The 23,264-nt window shown below is 33.7% G+C and overlaps 1 protein-coding gene across 6 annotated transcripts in view; it reads right to left on the bottom strand.

Moving 5' to 3' along the window:
• The window catches only part of ATF7IP (activating transcription factor 7 interacting protein), a 116,157-nt gene that overhangs the window by 80,841 nt on the left and 12,052 nt on the right, over nucleotides 1-23,264 (bottom strand). Inside the window, exon 1 of one of the 6 annotated variants that reach the window (XM_034935411.3) lies at nucleotides 11,876-11,897. The exons of 2 other annotated variants lie outside the window; for them this stretch is intronic. Coding sequence is in view for 1 of the 4 variants with exons in the window: in XM_055095426.1 (XP_054951401.1) it covers nucleotides 1,210-1,253 (44 nt within the window). In the remaining 3 variants the exon portion in view is untranslated. Of the gene's footprint in view, nucleotides 1-1,209; nucleotides 1,255-3,465; nucleotides 3,487-11,875; nucleotides 11,898-23,264 lie in introns of those variants that run through there. 3 more of the 6 variants (XM_063593006.1, XM_055095426.1, XM_055095428.1) reach the window with 3 other exon arrangements.

Below are 23,264 nucleotides of genomic sequence, written 5' to 3'. Positions count from 1 at the left end.
CTGCCTCGGCCTCCCAAAGTGCTGGGATTACAGGTGTGAGCCACCACACCCGGCCAACTTCTTTATCAATTACAGCTTTATCTTGTAATAGTCTGTCCTCCCTATATAGATAAAATGTATTGAGATACCCAAGTATAGAAGTGCCCCCACTTTCTGATGTCACCCAATCCACGATAAGGATCTACTTCCTTAATCTCTCCCCAAAATAACCCAAACTATACTATACTCAAATCCTATACTAGGTTTTTTCTAACATCCTCTTACTGATTGATGTGCCTTACAGTTTCCCCATAGTGAACATTATTTCCTCCCTGCAGCAAATAGTAACCTAACTTTTTCAATTACAAAGGTGTTCCTGCTGGTCTTTGGCTGAAGGGCATAAAATAATAAGCCTAGCCTACTTGCTGGAAGCCAATTCAGCTTGAGATTCTAGCACTTTGTCAGAGAATTTCTAGACTGTGATACATTCTGTATTCATTCTCTCACTTTAAGCCAATTACTTAGAACATATTTCTTATTCTAGCCATTTTATTTGAATTATATAACTAAATCAACTATTTAGAAAAATTACTCTTCATTTAAACAGAAACCTTAATACAAAATGTATATATAATAATACAAAACCTTAATACAAAATTATACAAAATTTGTATAATATAATACAAAACATTATGTTAAGGGTTTTTAATTACAGACTAAAATTTCACACCTTCAAGGTTTTTCCCTTCCCGTCATTACAAAGTTTTGCTAACTGCAAAATTTTCTGCAAAAGATACAGATACAATGCATTGTATTTTGCTGTCACTTTTCCTTACTAATTCCAAAACTACAAAATAATTGTTTATAATATAAGTAGTATAGTTACCCTTTAAGTATTTCAAAATACTGAAAGGCCATTCTTTTGAACTTTAGCCTCATAATATCCACATTTCTCAGATATTAGATGGACAGCTGGTAGTTATTACCAATTGCATTAAAAGTATTCCTTTTAAAAAATTCATAACTTTTAATAACCCAATTAAGAACATGAACTCTTACATTAAAAGTAAGCATTCCTTTAAAAAAATTCATAACTTTTAATAACCCAATTAAGAACATGAACTCTGTAGACTGTAGACAGATTCACAGATTTGAATTCCAACTCTCCCAGGAAACCTACTGTGTGAGACTGGGCAAATTACCTAACATCAATTTCTTAGTTTTGGTTACCTTAAAAAGGGACTAATACCAACACCTGTCACAAAGGTTGCCATGAGAACTAAATGAGATTCTATACATTAAGCACTTGGAATGTAGTAAGAACTCAATAAATGTTATAACCATCACCATCTATATATTCAGGATAACGTTTTTAGGAATAAACTAAATATTCAGGATAATGTTTTTAGGAATAAACTAAAGAGTCTAAGACAAATTCCTCTTTGGTATTTTTTATATAAATTAGAAAATCCAACATGTAAACCTCACAGTTAATATTAAATTGCCACCACCAAATAATATTTAATAAAAATATATAATTTAAGAAAAGTTGATTTTATCAATAAAATTGTCATTAACTTCAGTAATAATAAAGCACTCTAAAAAGAATTATAGAATAACTACCATCCATACCCACAAGGGAGCACACTACAGCCATTTACCAGATCTTACGGGTTCTAAATATAATAAAAAACAGACAAAGCAATAAGGAAGTAACACGAACAATTAGTTCAAACTAGTTCAGCCATATCTGTACAAACCAATCAGCAGTCTGCTTTTAGAAATGTATTTTGCATTAGCAAAGCATATTTGAGAAAGATACACATTAGAGAAGGGTGTGTTACCTGCAAACAAGTTTCCATGGCTGTAATACCAGTGCAAAACACTTTCAAGGATCATTTTAGTACTGTCGCCTAGAACTAAGATGCCATTCATAAAACTATTCTATAAAATAAATGTATTTTAGTACATTTAGTATTTTAGGTGGCAACTCAAATCAGAAAGCTTTCACATGACTGTAATTCATTTTCACAGAAAAAAAGCATTGGTATTTTACGGCAGAAGATGTCTGCCATGTCTAAAAGTAACTGCAAAACATGATGAACTAGTTTCTCCTGAAAGTATTTTTTTCATGAGGATGAGAGTCAAAATAATGTTTTTTAAGTCTCTGTATATTCAAGAACTCTGGGGAAATAATATCACTAATAAAACCTTTTTCTATAGGAATTTATATTTAAATAACCAGAGAAGGGTATGTTACCTGCAAATAAGTCTCTCTGGCTTGGAATTTTTTTTTTCAAATTTTTGGTAAATTATTTTTAAAATATTTTTAAGGAAAGCCCAACGAGCTTCTTCTTTAAATGAAAACATTACTCTCTTCTCTGCTTCATCCTCCTCCACCCACTTCTTTCTAGCAAGAGATCATAGCAATGAAACAACAAAGGGAAGCTGTTATGTCTTAGCCTACAATCTGCCTGCTCAAAAAGCTCAAGAATTTAAATGGCTGTTCAAGAGCTGCTCACAAACTCAGCCAATCAGCAGCCAGCATTCTGATTCCTGCCCAGCAACAGGAGACAGACAATAAGGTCAGAAAAACATAGTTAAACAAAAACTGTATCTGCAATACTTAAGTGTGGTTCTTTGTTTGAAATAAGTAATCTAGAACACAGTTTACATAAAACCCTAAATCCACGTAACATGCATTAAATATACCACACACATAAATGGATAAGATTTACATCTTTTATGCTATTTGCTTTAATAAATATCCATGAACATTTCAAGAAATATACATTAATATAAATTAATTTCCTACCTGAGGAATAAGTCAAACATGGACAATATACGAAAGAACATATTTTTCTATACAATGCAAAATTCAAATGTAAATTTCTTTTTAAAAATTCCATAGACCATATATATAAAATATATAAATCTAGCAAAACCTTAAATCCAGACAAGTAAAAAAAAAATCTTCATACCCATCTACCACTATTGTTACAGATTTCCAATTCCAAAAATTAATAGTATTCTGGACCCAAAGGATTACTAGGGATAGTATTATGAAGTGTTGTGCTGTCTACTGCACTGAACTGACTTAGTTTAATTCATCTAATGAAATCTAAATGTCTGATTCTGGACAACCTATATTAAGTGGTATAAGTACAATTACTACATCCTTTTCTCCTTAACTGCCTTTCGCAGCAAGTTACAAAAGGTTATATGAGATATCCTTTCAAAGCTTTATTATAAAACAAATGTGTGGATTACAAAGTAAATATTCATGAAAATTAAAGACATTTTTATTATATTACACCATTCTATAGTTCTTTAAATATAGGATTATAAAATAAAAATGGAAAATTTGTTATCAGAATTTTTTTCTCAAATTCACTACTTATTAGGTGTTCTTAATAACCAAGTTTTAAAAATAAACCTCATTTCCCCCCTTCCTTACAGATGAACCTTGTAATTTTTCAAACATACCCAAGAGGGAGCTTGCTGCAGCCATACTCTTAGTTTATATAATCTCCCCACAGGAAAAATATATCAACAGCTGCTTCAATGTTTCAGTCCTGTGAGAGAACTGAAATTCACTGTCTGATTGGCTCAAAGCCGAAATAGTCTAAAACCAATCAGACATCAGTGTCACAAACCTTGCCCAGCAACAAGGGAAGAAGATGAGGGCAAGAGCTCTATTAAAAATGCAAAGGATGTGAAAATCAAGGTGAACAATGAAATGGAAACATTAGGAATATAACTCTAGATGCTCTGTTTGAAAAACAGGTCATGGTAGGGTTTCTTTGATTAAATAAACTAGGGTCTGTACTGCTTTCCAAGAACAGACTTAACTAAGTACCACGATTGTTGGGTCAAAAAGCATATACAACACATAGACAAAACAAATGCTGTATTAATTCAAAGTAATGAATATCTGATGAAGTATACTTCAAAATAAAACTAAAGCAAAAGCTTAGAAAACATCAAGCAAAACCTTTTAAGTGGACATGGCATTTCTATCTTTGACAAAGGCATTCCAATTATATTCATGCTGTTGCCTGAGAGTACAACATTTTTCTGAATAAAAATTTCATTCATTTTTCTACTGAAAATAATTTTAATTTGAGTTTATTTTCATTAAATGGCTGAATTAAATATTAAATAATCACTTTATGCTGATAATTTCTAACCTCTTTAGAAATGCAACTCTGCTATTAGATTCTTTAAGAATCCCATTCTCAGTTGAAAACTGTATGATTTTATTTACACTTCTAAATTTTGCTTGAGAATTTGCAATACTCTTAAAAATAAAATCATAAAGAATAGTGGGTTGCACAAAAGATGCTAATAATCTGCTTTACTGCTTACTGCCCATTAAATAGACTACTGAATCTGTTCACTCACTTTGATACTTATCTGCTCAAATTTAGTATAAAGATTTTGAAATTTTTATTTTAAATACCATGTCCATCAGTATTTGTGGGAGACTGGTCCCAGGACTCCCTACAGATAACAAAATCTGACAATGTTCAAGTCCCTTATATAAAGTAGTGTAGTATTTGCATATAACCTATGCACATATTGCTGTATACTTTAAATTATCTTTAAATTACTTATAATACCCAGTATAACATAAAGGCTATGTAAACAGATGTTACACTGTTGCATTGTCAGCTACGGTTCTCTTAACTGGTATAAAATAACTGTCACTAGCTATCCTGCCATCTTAAAAAAAAAAAAAACAGTAAGTGGTGAAATCTGTTTATCAAATACTCATAAACTCAGTTGAGTAAGTTATCAAGTGATCATAATATTTGACACTTTCACAAATTAACCCCTCTGCCTGTCACCGACCAAAATGTGGAATGCAATATCCCCAAACTAAATTGTAAAAAATAACCAACCACAAAGGAAATTGGGAGTTTGCTTTACCAACAATTCCCTAGACAAGGTTACCAACAATTCCCTAGACAAGGCAGGACTAAATCATGTCCTTAAAAGTTTGGTTACATCAAAGCCAGAACTGTCACTACAATCTAACTTCTTGTTGCATTCAGTGCTATGTTTTCAGAAATTTTGGAATGGTCCACATGATAAAAACATAAGATACCTTAAAATTACTTCTCCAAGTCAATTTTTGGGATCATTGTGTTACATGGGCAAAATAAAATTAAATGACCTGATCCAACAAATGCCATTTTAGAATACATAGAGCAAATTACACCCCCTTAGAAAATTGGCCAATTTTCCATCAAGGCCCTACTCACTAGCTTGCCAAACTCTACTATCCCTATGCAGATAAGGAGTGAAGTTACAGAAGGTCTTGTATTTATCTCCACAGGCATTTAAGAAATCATTTGTCCAGAGCTGGGCGCAGTGGCACATACTTGTAATCTCAGCTACTTGGGAGGCTGAGGCAGTGGACTGCTTGAGCCTAAAGGGTAGAGACCAACCTGGGCAGCACAGCAAGACCAGGTCTCATTAAAAAAATAAATAAATAACCAGCAGTAGAAATCATTTGTCCAAACGTACTTTTCACATTTTGCTTGGGTGAAGTAAAACACCCAGAATGAGGTATGAGGAGTTGAAAGATGTAAATCCTTCAAATGCCTGGAAATAACTCTTACTTTTCTTATTAACCCAACCTAAAGAGAAAAGCTGGACAGCTAACTTTCTGTGTCAGTCACCTTTTACTAGATGATAATGCAGCAACAACAACAATAAAATTTCACTGGCTAATAACTGTATACTTTTTCATTATTCTAGGACACCAGGCTGAAGGAACAGCACCCCCTCACCCCATCTAGGCCTTGTGGCAGAGGTAAAAGACCAATATGACAGAGATATACAGTATACAATAGCTTTTAGCTAAGGTGTCCAAACTTTTGGCTTCTCTAGGCCACAATGAAAGAACTGTCTTGGGTCACACATAAAATACGTTAATGATAGCAGATGAGCTGAAAAACAAAATTTCATAATGTTTTAAGAAAGTTTACAAATTTGTGTTGGGCTACATTCAAAACAGCCCTGGGCTCTACGCAGCCTGTGGGCCCTGGGCAGGACAAGCTTATTTTAAAGCTTTTGCTTAGACATGGTGTACATTACTTTCAATCACATTCCATTGGCTAAAACCAAATTAGTCACTAAGGGCATGGGAAGTAAAAAATCTCCCAAGGGGAAACACCTCATGTCACATGGCAAAAGGTAGGGACATATAATCCTCTTGCTGTAAAGAAGTATAATTATAAAATATCATGCAAACTATCACACTTTAAAATACACATATTCTAAAAAGCTTGGCATAACAAAAAGACTTCTGAACTAACAAAACTAGGTTCTATTCCATGTTCTAACATTAGTATACAACCACCACAGAATAAATCAATTTAACTCTCTGGAGTTCAGTTTCCTCAACTGTAAAACTGAAGAAGTTAGGGCAGATGCTTGCTAAGTTCCATTCTAGCCCAAGTTTTAGCTATACTGACACATATAATTTTTTATTATGAAATAAAAATAAAGTGCCCTGTACAACACAACAGCTTACTCCTTCTTCTCCATTCTTGACTCCTACATGCAAAGATAAGCGTAATCTTGAATTTGATGTTTATTATTCCCAACCATGCCTTATAAATTCTGCCTTTTATTAACACCTTGAAAAAAAACCCTTTTATTACACACCTTGAAAGGAGAAAAAGAAACTGATGCTTATCGAGGAATAATATATGTGAGTCACTATAACAAAACATATCCTTTTCTCATTAGTTTATGTGATAATTTATATAATTTCAACTTTACATATGATGTGAATTAATAAATCAATAATTATATTACTATCAATAATTACACAAATAGTAATTTTAACTTGGTAAGGTAAAGCAGACACCCAATTCAGTACCAAGTTGTTTTCTTCAGCACAGGAACCCTTCTTATGCATTTCATCATTTAAGTTTTGGTACCATTTTAATAGAATGTTCAGCAATTGTCTTCTTTATCTCTTTGAAAATGGAGATGCCATTTAAGATCACTGGTAATACCTATCTATTCAGTAAATGAGACCTGAGAGTAGACTCCCTCCCCAATTTCACCAGCCTGCTGACTGCTTCATGTATTAGCTACAAGAGTATTACCAGCAGCTTTCTAAGTATTAAATTATCTCATCCTTAATTTAACATAGCAATTAAGAGCAGAGTTCACTCAACCAACTAAGAATAGAAGAGGATTTCCTCAACCTGATGAAGGGCACCAAGGAAAAACCCACAGCTATCATACTTAATGGTCAAAGACTGAAATCTTTCACCCTAAGATCAGAACAAAAGATATCTGCCCTCACCATTTCTAGTCAGCATTGAACTAGAAGTTCTAGCCAGGAGAATTAGGCAAGAAAATGAAATAAAAGTCAAACAACTTTTTGTTTGTTTGTTTGTTTTTTGAGACATGGTCTCTCTCTGTCACCCAGGCTGCAGTGCACTGGCACAATCTCAGATCACTGTAGCCTCCGCCTCCTGGGTTCAAGTGATTCTCATGCCTCAGCCTCCTGAGTAGCTAGAATTACAGGTGTGAACCACCAAGCCTGGCTAATTTTTGTATTTTTAGTAGAGACGGGGTTTCACCATGTTGGCCAGGCTGGTCTCAAACTGCCAAGCTCAGGTGATCCACCTGCCTCAGCCACCCAAAGTGCTGGGATTACAGGCATGAGCCACCACACCCAGCCAAAAGTCATACAACTTAAAAAAAAAGAAAGAACTATTTTTATTTACAGATAACAAAATCTTGTATATAGAAAATAGTAAGAAATCAACTAAAAATTTATTAGAATAAGAGTTTAACAAAGTTCACTATAATAAGATTAACATATAAAAATCTATTGCATTTCTATACCCTTGAAACAAATGATCCAAAAATAAAACAATCTCATTTAGAGTAATATCAAAAATTAATTTTGCCAAAGAAGTACAGAACTTAATATTCTGAAAACTATAAAATACTATTGAATAAATTAAAGACATAAATAAATAAAAGACGTTCCATACTCATGAATCAAAAGACTCAAATCCTTAAGATGTCAACACTCTTCAAATTAAGCTACAGGTTCAAAACAATCTCTATCAAAATCCTAGCTATTTTCTTTGCAGACACTGGTAAGCTGATCCTAAAATTAATATGAAAATGCAAGGGTCCCAGAACAACCAAAACAATCTTGAAGAAGAAAAATAAACTTGGAGAACTCATACTTTGCATTTTCAAAAGTTATTACAAAGCTACAATAACCTAGACAGTGTGATACTACCAGTAAAATGACAGGTATATCCTTAGGATATATTTTGGAACAGAAATAAACCCTCACTTTTACAGTAAATTGTCTTAGACATGGGTTACAAGACCATTCAATGGGGGAAAGAATAGTATTTTAAACAAAGAGTGTTGGAAAAACTGGATAGCCACATGCAAAAGAATGAAGTTGGACTCCTATTTCTTGCCTTATACAAAAATTAATTCCTATAAATGAAAGACCTAAATTTAAGAGCTAAAACTAAAATCTTAGAAGGAAACAAAGACATAAAATCTTCATAAATTTGGAACAGGCTATGGTTTCTTAGATATGACCCAAAGAGAAGAAGCAATAAAAGAAGAAGGAAAAAAAAAAAGTTTAACTGAACTTCATCAAAATTAAAACTGTTCGTGCTGCAAGGGAAACCACTAAGAAAGTGAAAAGACAATTCACACAATGGACGAAAATACTTGCAAACCATATACCCAATACGAGACTTGTATCTTGAATATATAAAAACTGTTACAATTCAATAATAAAACACCAAATAACTCCATTTTAAAATGAGCAAAGGACTTAATAGGCATTTCCACAAAAAGGCTTTTTTTTTTCTTTTTCTGTTTTTTTTTTTTAATTATTATTATACTTTAAGTTCTGGGGTACATGTGCAGAATGTGCAGTTTTGTTACATAGGTATACAAGTGCCATGGTGGTTTGCTGCACCCGTCAACCCGTCACCTACATTAGGTTTTTCTCCTAATGCTATGGCTTTTATAAGCCAATAGTTCATAGGCAGTAAACATCATTAGTCATCAGCGAAACGCAAGTCAAAACCACAATGAGATAACATCTCACACACACCAGGACAGCTATAATCAACAAGAATAATGAGTATTGGCAAGGATATGGATAAATTGGAACCTTCATACAATGCTGGTGGGATTGCAAAAAGGTGCAGCTGCTTTGGAAAACAGGCAGTTCCACAATATGTGAAACACAGAGTTGCCATACGATCCAGCAATTCCATTCCTAGGTATATACCCAAGAGAAATGAAAACATATGTCCACACAAAAACTTGTACACAAATGCTTTATAGAAGCACTACGCATAATGGCCCAAAACTGGAAACAACCTAAATGCCCTGTGACTAATGAATGGATAAATAAAATGTGGTATATCCATATAACAGAGTATCATTCAGCCATAAACGGAATGAAGTACTGTACATGCTACTACATGCATTAACTTTGAAAACATGCTGAGTGAGAGAAGCCAGTCACGAAAGGCCACATACTGAATGATTCCATTTACGGTATTCCCCCTTATCCATAGAAGATACATTCCCAAACACCCAGTGAATGCCTGAAACTGGATAGTACTGAACCTTATATATACTATGTTTTTTCCTATACATACATACATACATTTAACTTATAAATTAGGAACAGTAAGAGATTAACAATAACTAATAACAAAATAGAACAATTATAACAATATACTGTTCGTTTCACAGAAGTATAAGATAGTTCTTACTATAGATCTTAGAAACCTCAGCATATGATTCTTTCTTTCCTTTATTAAGTCAAAAACTTTAATCTTTTCACTTAAAGGAAGCACTTTACAGCTTCTCTTTGGCATATCCAAATTGCCAGCATCACTACTCTTGCACGTTGAAGCTGTTACTAAATAAAATAAGGGTGACTTTAAGACAAACATTGTGATACCAGCACAGATCTAATAACCCAGACATCTCCTAAATGACTAATGGGTGGGTAGCGTCTACAGTGTAGATATGCTGGACATACTGGACAAAGGGATGGTTCATATCCTACGTAGGACAGAAGAGAATGGCATGAGATTTCATCACACTACTTAGAACAGTGCCAAATTTAAAACTTATGAATTATTTATTTCTGAAATTTTTCCACTTAATATTACCCACGGTTGACTACAGACAGCTAAAACCACAGAAAACGAAAACTGTGGAGAAGGGGGGACTAATGTATATGAAATGTCCAGAATAGGCAAATCTATATCTATACAGACAGAAAGTGGCTTACCAATTGCCTAGGGTTGGAGGGCTTGGGAGGAAATAAGGGTTGGCTGCCAAAGGGTACAGGATTTCTTTATAGGGTAATATAAATGTTCAAACATTGATTGTGGTGATTATGCAACTGTGAATATGCTGAAAACCACTGAATTATACACTTAAACAGATGAATTGTATGACATGTGAATTGTATCTCAATAAACTAGATATTTTTAAAAAATAGCAGAACTTCAGTTGAGTGTTTTTCATTTATTTTTAACCTAAACCCCTTTACTGGGTCACACTTCCAACATGGACAGAACAACTATACCAAGAGAACCGAGTGTTGGTTTATACTTTAGAGCGTTCACATTTTTAAGCCAACAAGTGTATCTGTGATTATATTGGTGGTGAAAGGCAGTATGTGTAAAATAGCAGCAGCCTTGTTCTCTTATGTCCTCATCTTGGATGAGCTCATTACTCTTTTTCCCTGTCCTAAATGGTACATAATTCTACAGTATGCTCATCTTGCAGGATTGCAGTAATGGGCATAAAATACTCATGCAAGATATTTAAAAACAAAAAACAAAAGACAAAGCAGTACTAAGCATGACACAGGTGACCCCTCCAGGAGCAAATATTAATAAAGTCTTCCGCATATGGAAAATTCAATTAACTATCTTTTACCAGAAAGACTAGAAAGTCTTAAGTGAAACAGAAACATTCTCTTTTATTATAAAGTGGTACTATAACCAAAAGGCCTTATATGTAATTAATGATGATAAATGTTTTTAAATGAGGTATACTTCTTGAACTTTCTGATGTTACATATGGCTTTGTCACATTTTATCAATATTGTTTTTATTCATATGCCGTGTTCTGCCACCATTCTCTGTATTTGCCAATGCTCTGAAGGTATCCTTTTAGAAATTTTTATTATAAATGGACTCTAATACTACATTTATGTATTGTTTAATGGAACACTTTGACATTTTTATCGAGTATCTAGTATAAAATTATTACTTGTTTCAAATTTTAATCTCTGTCAAATCTCAGGGAAAATTAATACATTTTAAGTGTCCAAAGCTTTGATATTAGAAAACATCTTAAATATGCTGATATCATGATGATGTGCTTCTGAGGTCATTTCACAAAAGAAGAAGAATATGAAGTATTCTAGTATAATATTAGTGAACTACGTAGTGTTGAGCACATAGAATACAATTAAGTATTGGCTAAAAGAATGATGCGCTATGTACACGTAACTGACATCTAAAATAATTCCTACATGAAAAAAACTATTCTTTTAGAAAGCAAAGACAATAATCTAGAACATTTTAACAGACTTGTAAACTAGCATGCTGGCATGTTTACATACAAAAAGTAATAAAATATACCCATTTATAAGTTGCCTAATAGAGGCAAAACAGAGCAGCATTAAAATTAATCAAATACACAAGAGAGGCATTTTTCAGCCTTTTATAAAGCTTGCTTAGTTTGATTTCCCATTTCAAAAATAAAATGCCCCTTTAAAAGAAATCTACCTTTGCTTCTTACTACATATTGATGAAAACCCTCTTTAAAATAAAAAACATACCCCAAAGGGAGCCCCCTGCAGCCATCTTATCAGTTCTTTCACAGCAACAGAAACTGAAATACAATTTGCATAGTCACTGTGGTTGGCTAATAAAAGCAGCATCATGTAACCAATCAGGAAGATAGAAATTAGACGGCCATAAGAGAAGAAATTTTAAATCTGCCTGGCAACAGCCTAAAAATAGAAACAATATGCTAGCAGGAATCTTAGAATAGATGCGAATATAAAAGCAAAACTTCCAGCAAAAACACTCTATTTTCTTGGAAAAAAATATGTGCCTTGCATTTCATCACCTAAAATATTAACTTGACACCTTTACTTATTAGGTGCCAATTAAAGAAATGAATGTTAAGCTAAATAAATGGGCCACTTTCAAGAAACATGCCACTGTCTATATATATTTGTGTGTGTGTGTGTGAGTGTGCACATCAATATCTATATATTTAAGTGTTTTTCTATTTACAGGAGAATCATAAAACACTTGAATCACAGTCCTAATACATTAAAGTTTCTCTAAAATCTCAAATTCTAAACAGTACTACATTTTTCCTAGCACTTTTTTTCTGCAAGTTTATGAGTCAATCAGATTTGTTGGTTAAAAAACTGCTTAATATGTATTAAAAATACAAAGCTTAAATAACTTACCAAAGCAGACTTCAAAATAAGGTAGGAAGTATGCCTTATACTTTAACACAAACTTCTTTCCACAAAAAGTAGTGTCTTATACACAGTAGGCATTCAATAATTATTTTCTCAATTAAGTTAAAATAATTTCTATCAGTTAGAAAAACAAATTATCTTAAGATTGTGTCAAGTAAAAGTTAACCATGCACATAAATAATCTGTACAACACCGCTATTGATTTTTCAACTTTGCCTAAAGTGGAGTAATGTTAAAGTTGACAATACTTGAAATTTCTTACTCCTTTACCCAGATAACAGCATGCATTTCATCATTCTACCTTTCCAACCTAATAATGCTTAATAGGCATGTCTCTCTGTACAGTACAAATTTATTATGGAGTGGATTTTAATTCCTAAAGATGGCAAACAATGTATAGTCTAATATAACATCATGAAGAGGATTACAGATCAGTAGGAAATAACCAAACCAAACCAAACCAAAAAATAAATAGATAAATAAATAAGAAAGAGAAAAAAAAGAAAAAAAAAACCTTTTAATTTCAAGAATTTAAATTACAGTTGCTGAAATGAATGGCTGGTTTGACAGCCAAGTCATGTTAAAACCAATGCTATTTATTAATGTACTTGTTCTATGCATTTCTTATATGAAACCATCCAGTAGTGTGTTTTGATGAAATGACAAATTAATTTTAAAATGTTTTCTTTGGTCACTACTTGTTATCCAAAATGCAAAATGAATTCATATATTTGACACTACGAAAGCCCAAACACTTAATATAAAAATTATATGTAGAGGACTTATTTTAATCATGAACTAAAGATTAGAAACAATGCCTTTAAAACATATAGGAACACAGAACCATTTTAAGTAACAAAAGCTCCATTGGAGGAAGGGTAAAAATTATACGAGTAATCCACCAACTGAGGCTCTTTTTAACCAAATATTTAACAGTGGTTAGATTTTTAAATGAAATTTAACCAAGCTTTTAAAAACACTGTCCGGGCATGGTGGCTCACGCCTGTAATCCTAGCACTTTGGGAGGCTGAGGTGGGTGGATCACAATGTCAGGAGTTCAAGACCAGCCTGGGAAAGATGGTAAAACCCTGTCTCTACTAAAAATATAAAAAGTCAGCCAGGCGTGGTGGCAGTGAGCTGAGATCATGCCATTGCACTACAGCCTGGGCAAAAGAGCGAGACTCCATCTCAAAAAAAAAAAAAAAAAAACCATAAATACTGTTATTTTAAACACTGGTCTACATGAAAAGTAGCTTAGCTTATTTTACTTTTTTTTTAATGTTACATTCATATGCAACAGATATCCAAAATTTAACCACAATTATATTTATATCTAAAATATCTTAAAATAGTTCTTAACTTATACTGTTATCCTCATTGCAAGGAAAGCAATATTAATAAACCTATGAGTCACAACTAGTGAAAAGAGTATATCACAAACATATCAGATTTTGTCAATAAAGCACTACAGGCCAGGCGCGGTGGCTCTCGCCAGTAATCCCAGCACTTTGGGAGGCTAAGGCAGGTGGATCACATGAGGTTGGGAGTTCGACACCAGCCTGGCCAACATGGCGAAACCCCAACTCTACTAAAAATACAGCAATCAGCCAGGCGTGGTGGCAGACATCTGTAGCCCCAGCTACTCAGAAGGCTGAGGCAGGAGAATCACTTGAACCCAGGAGGCTGAGGTTGCAGTGAGCTGACATCACGCCACTGCACTCCACCTGGGCAATAAAGTGAGACTCCATCTCAAAAAAAAAAAAAACAAAGCAATACAAGTGAGAACATTTAATAATCCCATATATCAAATATCACTTTAAACATGTCTTGGAATTTCACATTTTCTTTATTAAATTAGTTTTAATGCTTTTAAAATAATTTTTGCTCATACTGGCCAGTTTTGTTTCAAGAAAAGCAAGAAGGCATGATGCTTGCAAAACATTATTCAAAGCAGTTACACATCACATACCAATCAAAATTTGAGGGAAACTGAATAACCAAGGCACCTTAGAACAATTAGTATAGCAACTAAAATGCCTTAGAATAGTTTAGAGAGTTCCAGGAACTTCACCCTGGATCTCTATCTTATTCCTCTTCTCTTCCAACTGCCCTACTAAAAACCCACAGGAGTTTAAAGTGGCAGCTGAGATGTCTGGGTGCAGTGGCTCACGCCTATAATCCCAACACTTTGGGAGGCTGAGGTGGGAAGACTGCTTGAGGCACCAGAAGTTCAAGATGAGCCTGGACAACATAGTGAGACCCTGTCTCAACAAAAAAAAATTTAAAAATTTGCAGGGTGTGGTGGTGCACACCTGTGGTCCCAGCTACTCCGGAGGCTGAGGTGGGAGGATCACTTGAGCCTGAGAGGTCAAGGTCATAGTGAGCCATGATTGTGCCACTGCACTTCAGCCTGGGCCACAGAGTGAGATCCTGTCACAAAAAAAGAAAAAAAAAAAAAAAAAGATGAAAGAAAAAAGACCCTAAATCCTCTTCCATATTATGGGGGAAATTCAAATTCCTCTTTGTACCAACTATTTATCTTCTATAGCAGAGCAATATTGCTGGTTATCCCTCTTTGTAGATCTAATTAAAATTATTTTTTATCACAAATTTTCCAGCCAATTCTATTTATAATTCTACATCTTCCTTCAGTTAAACCTTTCAAAGAAACTTACACTTTTGATAGCAAGATCTCTACTACTGGGCATACAACAAAGAATGAACCAGCACCTCCACTGGCAGCAAAAGAAAAAATTACATTTCCACTCTAAATTTTTCCTAGCAACAATGCCTAAGAATACAATCTACTTGTTTCTGGCAAATGTCTGCAATCGACTTAGTTTCATAGGATGGGCTGTTAAAAGCGATTAACAAAAGCTTAATATATTTTAAGAAAGCACAGAGTTCTTTACCCAAAACCAAGAATTGCCACTTAGTTTCATCTTTTGGAACCTGAAAAAAAATCTGTAGAGTTCTGACCAAAAATTCTATACTTTGGAAACTCTCTTAACCTCCTAATCATCATATCAAATAAGCCAGTGTTCTCCATCCATTCTACAAATTTATTGACTGATACCCATGGTCTTCTGCTCTCAACTAAACCTGTTCATGTAAGTTGTGTTTGTTACTAAGTTGTACATTTTTTAATAAATTACAGAATTCAATTAAATTTTGTGTAAACTGATGAAATATGAGTGCAAAAAAAAAGAGAGTTGTGAAATATGTAACAGTAAGAGAGACCAATGCAAAAAAACCAAATATACATACACACACCAGGGTGTGACAGATCTTAGGCAAATCATTTAACATCGTTAGGTCTAAAGCTTTCCATGTGAAATATAAGGAAATTAAATCAGAAGACCTTAAAGAACCTTTCAGGTTTTTTGCTGATAACATTTTAATAAAGTGTACTTAAAAATGTACTGTTTAAGCAATAATAAAGATAGGTTGATTTACTCATGTATTCAATATTCATCAAATGCCTGTGGTCATGATTATAGGACAACTTTTAAGCCACTCTAAAGAAATGATGTGATGAAAAGTACAAGAACATAATCTAATAAAGTGTTCCTGTATGTAGATTTTAATGTAAATGTGGAAGATAAATACAGCAGTAATACAATATATGGATATTTTTCTACATGTATGACCATGAAAATTAGAAGTTCTGTTCTCTAGTTTCCATGAACTGCCATGTCTCCATTATAGACTGTTTAGCACTGGAAAAAAAAAAAAAGCTTACAAATGTGTAATTACAAAGATGCCCATATTGTCTTCCTGATAGGGTTAGTATTACCAATGTTTATGAGCCAGATTTCTGAAAACTGACTCTGCATTTAAAAAAAAAATCACTCAAATTCAAGTGAGACGGGGGAAAAAAGAGTATGCCTTTCTTTCCAATCTCAATTTCAATTGCACTTCTGCTCATAACCCTATTTATAATTCAGTTATAGCCACAAGACTTCACAAGTAGTTGCTAAGCAACAGCAGCATGCTGAGTTCAGGGCTATTGGAAATCTGGCTCTCTGCCACATGAAAATATTTAACTGAGCCTAGAGCCTCCAGAATTAAAAAAAATAAAAAGGAGGAGGTGGAGAGAGAGAAGCAGGGGAGAAAAATTCCAAGGAAATTCAGTGATAAATGCAGTAAGCCACCAAGTACATATAACTAAGCTCTTTTGGAGGGTTCACAAATGCAGATCTAGGACCTTATTTTGGCATTTCCAAATACCATATTTCTCTTCTAAATTTTTAATCATCTTTTCTACTGTTGACATAAAGAGTCTGAAGCCATTTGACTGGTAAACAGAAAAAAATTCGATCAGCCACCTCACTGTTAACAGCACAACAATCAATTCAATAAATATACTGTGCAAAGAACAGTGCTTAGAGAGACTAGAAGAGCAGTTTGCGGAGCTTGACTGTGACTATGTTAGATCATTAAGGCCAGGAGGCAAGAAACTATACATTTTCTTCTAATTCCTTTATCCCCATATTCCTGGTTAACTACTAAAAGATGAGATTAACATCTTTATCCTAAACTGCACTGTTTTTCCATTTTAAACACCTCTAATAATTTTTAAAGCATATTAGGAAATTTATTGACAATATAAAAGGGGTAAACAAAAATTAACTCATTTCTTAACAGAAATTGAAAAGACACTAAATGTTTCAACACTCATTCACTGATAAAAATTAAAATTAAGCACTGATAAAAATAAAAATTAAGAACATAAAAATCATTCCTTTAGCTGATAAAGATCACTTCAAACTAACAAGAAATTCCATAATAATATACCACAGATATTTCTCTTAAACACAAAAAAACACCATAGTAATAAAACACCACAGACATTTCTCTTAAACACAAAACAAAGGGTATGCATACTATATCCAATACGTTGTGAAAATCCTGAGCAAAGCAGTAAAAGCTCAAACAGGAATCAGAACATACAATAAAGAAAACATTCAGGCCAGAAGCTGTGGCTCATGACTGTAATCCTAGTACTTTGGAAGGGTGAGGTGGGTGGATCACCTAAGCTCAGAAGTTCAAGACCAGCCTGGACAACATGGAGAAACTCCGTCTCTACTAAAAATACAAAACATTAGCCAGGCATGATAGAATCCCAGCTACTCAGGAAGCGAGGCAGGAGAATCGCTTGAACCCAGGAGGCAGAGGTTGTAGTGAGCCAACACCGCACCACTTCACTTCAGCCAGGGTGACAGAGGGAGACTTTGTCTCAAAAAAAAAAAAAAAAAAAAATCAGAATGGCAAGAAAAATGTATCTAGAAACACTTACATGACATATTAGAACTGTCTTATGAAATATTAGAGCTAAGACTCAATGTAAAAAAAAAAATCAATTCTTCCTGGATAAAATTTATTAGAAGTATTGTTAGGGAGGTGACTAAAGAAAAAAAAGGAGAATTTTTAAAAGTAACTGTAGCCAGGCATGGTGGCTTATGCCTATAATCCCAACACTTTGGAAAGCTGGGACAAGAGGATTGCTTGAGCCCAGGAATTCAAGACCAGTCTGGGCAACACAGCGAGACACCATCTCGACAACAAATTTAAAAATTAGCCAGGTATGGTGACATGTGTCTCTGGCCCCAGCTCCCTGGGAGGCTGTGGTGGGAGAATCACTTGAGCCCCAGAAGTTAAGGCTGCAGTGAACTATAATCATGCCACTGCACTCCAGTCCGGGCTACAGAACGAGACCCTATCTCAAAAAAAAAAAAAAAAAAGAAAGAAGAAAAGAAAAGAAAAAGAGAGAGAGACAGAAAGACAGACAGAAAGAAAGAAAAAAAAAAGAAAATTCCACCTAGATATTTTGTAGCATGACTAGCTTTTAAAACTTACTCTGAGGCCAGGCGCGGTGGCTCACGCCTGTAATCCCAGCACTTTTGGAGGCCGAGGCAAGCGCATCACGAGGTCAGGAGTTAGAGACCAGCCTGGACAACAAGGTAAAACCTCGTCTCTACTAAAAATACAAAAATTAGCCAGGCATGGTGGTGGATGCCTGTAACCCCAGCTACTCGGGAGGCTGAGGCAGGAGAACTGCTTGAACCCAGGAGGTGGAGATTGCAGTGAGCCCAGCGCCATCGCACTCCAGCCTGAGCGACACAGCGAGATTCCATATCAAATAAAAAAAAAAAAAAACTTAATCTCTAAGTGAAACAATGCTAAAAACAGGGAAAAAATTGAAAACCAAAAGTAATGAAAAATGTTTGCCCTCTCAGATGTGACAGCATATAACAAAACATTATTATCTTAAGTACAAAAAAAAAAGAGTACAACAGAATAATCATCCAAAAGACAGACACAAACAATAAAAAATGTAACTATGACAGAGAAGCATCACAAACAAGAAAGAAAGGCCAGGCGCGATGGCTCACGCCACTAATCCCAGCAGTTTGGGAGGCCAAGGCAGGCGGATCACCTGAGGTCAGGAGTTTAAGACCTGCCTGGCCAACATGGTGAAATCCCATCTCTATTAAAATTACAAAAATTAGCCGGGCGTGGTGGCAGACACCTGTAATCCCAGCTACTCAGGAAGCTGAGGCAGGAGAATCACTTGAACCCAGGAGGCGGAGGTTGCAGTGAGCCGAGATCACACGACTATATTCCAGCCTGGGTGACAAGAGCAAGACTCTGTCTCAAACAAAAACAAAACAAAACATAACAAATAAGGAAGAAATGGATTTTGAAATAAATAGTGGAAAATCTATCAAAATAGCAGTTAAGCATAATAGCAAAGACACTAGACATAAAATAATATAAATATTCAAAGGCACAGAAAGTACTACAAGTAACCACAAGTTAGGAGAAATACTTGAAAAAATGGCATAGTGATATAGGATTAGTATTCAGAATAAAAAAGAAAATCTATTAGTGAATGAAAAGGACAAACAGTTGGAAAAAAAATACAAAAACATGAGCAGGCAATTCATAAAACAACGTATATAAGAAAAGGCATTCAACCTAATCATCAAAAAAAGACAAAACAAAAAGAGAAAATACATTTTTAAACATCAGATTGGCAACTACTTGTGGTTAGCATTAATATACAGAAATGAGCGGTCTTATGTACCATAAGCAGAAGAGTTAACTGTCACATCCATTTTTAAGGACAAACAAGCAGGAATTGTGCATCATTTTGACACAGCAAAGGACCTTTAAGGTATCTATCTAACAATGTATCAACATGTTTTACAAAGGAATATATCAGGATGCCTAGTGCTGCACTGTCATAGAAAATACAAAAACAAAAACCCTTAATATCCCAGGAATTTAAAAAAAAATCTCTGAGAAATATTATCAAGCACACCAAAAAAGCAGAACTCTTGCAATTAATAGTGCAAATACCAGGACCAGACATACCTTTTTAAATATTAATCCTATTATTTCCTGGTTATCTATCTAAAATATATATCTTCTCCTTACCTCAGTAAAATCATCTATGAAACTGAAATAACAAAGTCTGTCTTCATGGAAATGTTATGGGAATTAAATGACATAATAAATAGAAAGTACTTAGATACTGTAAGCAGTCAATAAATGTTTCCTGTTTTATGCCATTATATTTTAAAACACACAAAAATCTAAACATGTATACAGGCATGCAAGTGATATTTTAAAGACTAAAAGGATAAATGTCAAACTAGTTAAAAGTACCTCACTTACACAGACACAAGGCGATACAAATACAGACTTTCAATTTAGACCTGATACGCCAGTGTGAATCATCACATGAAAATTCACTCATGTAATTGGTATTTGAACAGTTAAGTTCATCAGACATTCTCTCTTCCATGCTAGTGCTAAACCAGGGCAGCAGTCACATTTGTGAATGCAGCTAGGGTAGTAACTTATATAGACACTATGCCCCCGGAGAGACATGGAGGCTACCATCCCAAAGACAAATTATCAGCATATCCCATGTGTAGCAAGTACCACTTCCCCACCACTCACAATCACCTGAACCATCAGCATCCAGCCAAAGTAAAACAGGAAATCTCAAATACAAAAATGAATACATTCAAGAATTCAAACAAAAGGTCAGGTGCCAAACCCCACAAAAAACACTAGCTAATTAGTAGGAGAATAAACAGAAGACATTTTAAAATAGTATATTAAAAAATCCTCTAAGTGTATGAGAAGATATTACACTCACAAGAACAAACAAACACATAAGAAATATACCCAGAAGAAACAACTTTCAATTAAGTCAAGTTTCTAAAAAAAAAGAAACAAGAAAAAAAGGAGGGAAAAAATAAGAAAATTTAAAAAAAAATCAGCAAAGCTGAAAAAATATACAAGTTTTCCAATAATAAAGGTCTATTGAATCCCAAAACAAACTAAATTAAAATAAGCAAAATAAAATTTTTTGACACCTAGGCATACTGCAATAAGATTTCAGAAAATCATTATATGGAAATATTAATAACTTAGAATATCATTTAACTACAGAAGAGAAAGAATTAAACTGGCATCAGACTTGTCATCAGCAATACTGAAAGCTGAAAAAAAAACAATATCCTCAAAATTCATGGGAAAAGTTATTTTCACTGCGGAATTCTATAGCTAGCAAAGCTAGAAGTCAGCAAGAGTGAGGAAATAAATATATTACTTCTGAGCAAAGACAGAGAATGCAGACCTTTGCTAAAATGATTATATATAAATATAAGTACAAGACCAGACAGCAGAAGAACCTATGAAGAAATTCAGATAAGGAAATTAGCAAAGCTCCAAAAAACAAGTAAAACTCTTGAGCAGACTGAAATAACTGAGATCAATCATCTTTAAAATAAATAAGTTATTTATCCAGATAATTGCAATGTGTAAGTTAACTAACAGGTTGCAGAATATGGGGCAAAAATAAAGAAAATTATCAATCAGGGAAAAACCTGATGGGTTTGGTTTCAAGCGTGTAAAACAACAAAAATATCATTAGCTATGCACTATAAACGAGACATACCTTAGAATAACAGCATAGAAAGGTTGAAACAGAAGGATAGAAAATGATACGCTAGGCAAATAGTACCACAAAAAAGGGTGGGTATACATATAAAACCTATATATGACATATAAAAAAGAATTCAAGTTGAAAATCAAGTAATAGAACAAAAAAAAGAGATATGTTCTATTGATAAAACAAGTTTAAATAATTCAGGAAAAAACTAATAAATTCACAATCAGAGATAAATCTATGGATGAAGAACACAAAAGTAATAAGCAATGAACAACCCATTAGCACGTCAGAATAACAAAAATAAATAGAACTGTATACCCAATAAACCCAAAATATAATTTTTTCACAAATACAGCCAATGTACATCAATATTGACCATGTATATGGCGACAAGAAAATCTTAACAAACTCAAAGACAAAAAAAAAACACAAGGCTATATTCTGTAGTCATAATGTAATAAATATACCAACAAGATGACAGAAAAATTATCTCCGTATAAATAAAAAAAAAACTTTTAGATGTAGGAGGAAATCAGTGATAAAATACCAACGAAGTACTAAAAGAATACAACGTAGGGAAATCAGCTAAAATGATATTCAGATTAAAACTGATAGCCTTAAATGCATATATTAACAAAAAACACAAACTCAAAAACATTAATAAAGGCAAAAAGGTATAATCCCAAAGCATGGAATTACAATAAAAGCAGAAAATTATGAAAGAAAACAAATGAGCAAGCAATTAAGGAACCAAAAGCCAGTTCTTTAAAAACACTATTAAAACAGAAAAAAACCTTGCAAGGAAGATGGACACAAAGCATAGTAAATATAACGAACAACATGAGAAATTATTAAGAAAACATAATAACGTAACAATTGTTTCAAATATTAAAGTATGTTAAAGTTTATCAATGAATATTAGGGAAAGACTGAGGTATTTTAACTTAATGCAAACTCAAAAAATCATCTCAAGGTGGCTGCCAAAAATGCTAATGCAAAGTTAAACTGTAGAACAAATAGATAGCCAAGGAGAAGGGGAAAATTTTTAGAGTAATTATGTTTGGTTCTGAGCATCACAGATAAAGAAGGACTTATTAATAACTGTGGGATGACCATGCTAAAGAATGCTCTGGAACAGTAAGTTGTATGAGGAAATGTCGGGAAAAAATAAAAGATATTGATATTTAGCCTAGAAAACATAAGAAAATTTTAATGAGCTTTCTTTAAATAGTACATATTTGTCATGTAAAAGAGATACAAGAGAAAGAGAGCTACAGACAGACAGAAAGTGGGGGGCTATGAGAAGCAAAAATAAAAGTAATAAAAGGCAACTTCATCTCAAAATCAACAAATGTTAATTTGTTTGGATGCCCAATAAAAGAAGAAACTGATTTATGAAAATAGAGACTCTCCCTTCTGTCATTAGAAATAGTGAAGTATAAACTAGATAATTATCTGTCAGGAATATCAAACAGTAGGTTCCTGTGCAAAGCGCAATATTAGAAACTACCTGACCACTTAGGTTCATTTCATTTTGAAGATTTTGAGATTCTACATTGCTTGCTAAATACATTTTCTTTCTTAAAAGGAACACAAACACTTTTTAGGAACTCAAAGATTTTTATACTCCAAATTTTGGATCATTCACACTCAACTTCAATAGCCTCAAAGACTATATACCTTTATCCTCATTGTTTTTTTGGTGTTTTGTTTTTTTGTTTTTGGTTTTTTTTTTTTTAGAGACGGAGTTTCGCTCTC

Source organism: Pan paniscus, chromosome 10 (genome assembly GCF_029289425.2).
Source record: "Pan paniscus chromosome 10, NHGRI_mPanPan1-v2.0_pri, whole genome shotgun sequence".
Lineage (NCBI taxonomy): Eukaryota > Metazoa > Chordata > Mammalia > Primates > Hominidae > Pan > Pan paniscus.
Note: the sequence above shows the minus strand (reverse complement) of the source record. Positions and strands in the feature narration are given on the sequence as shown.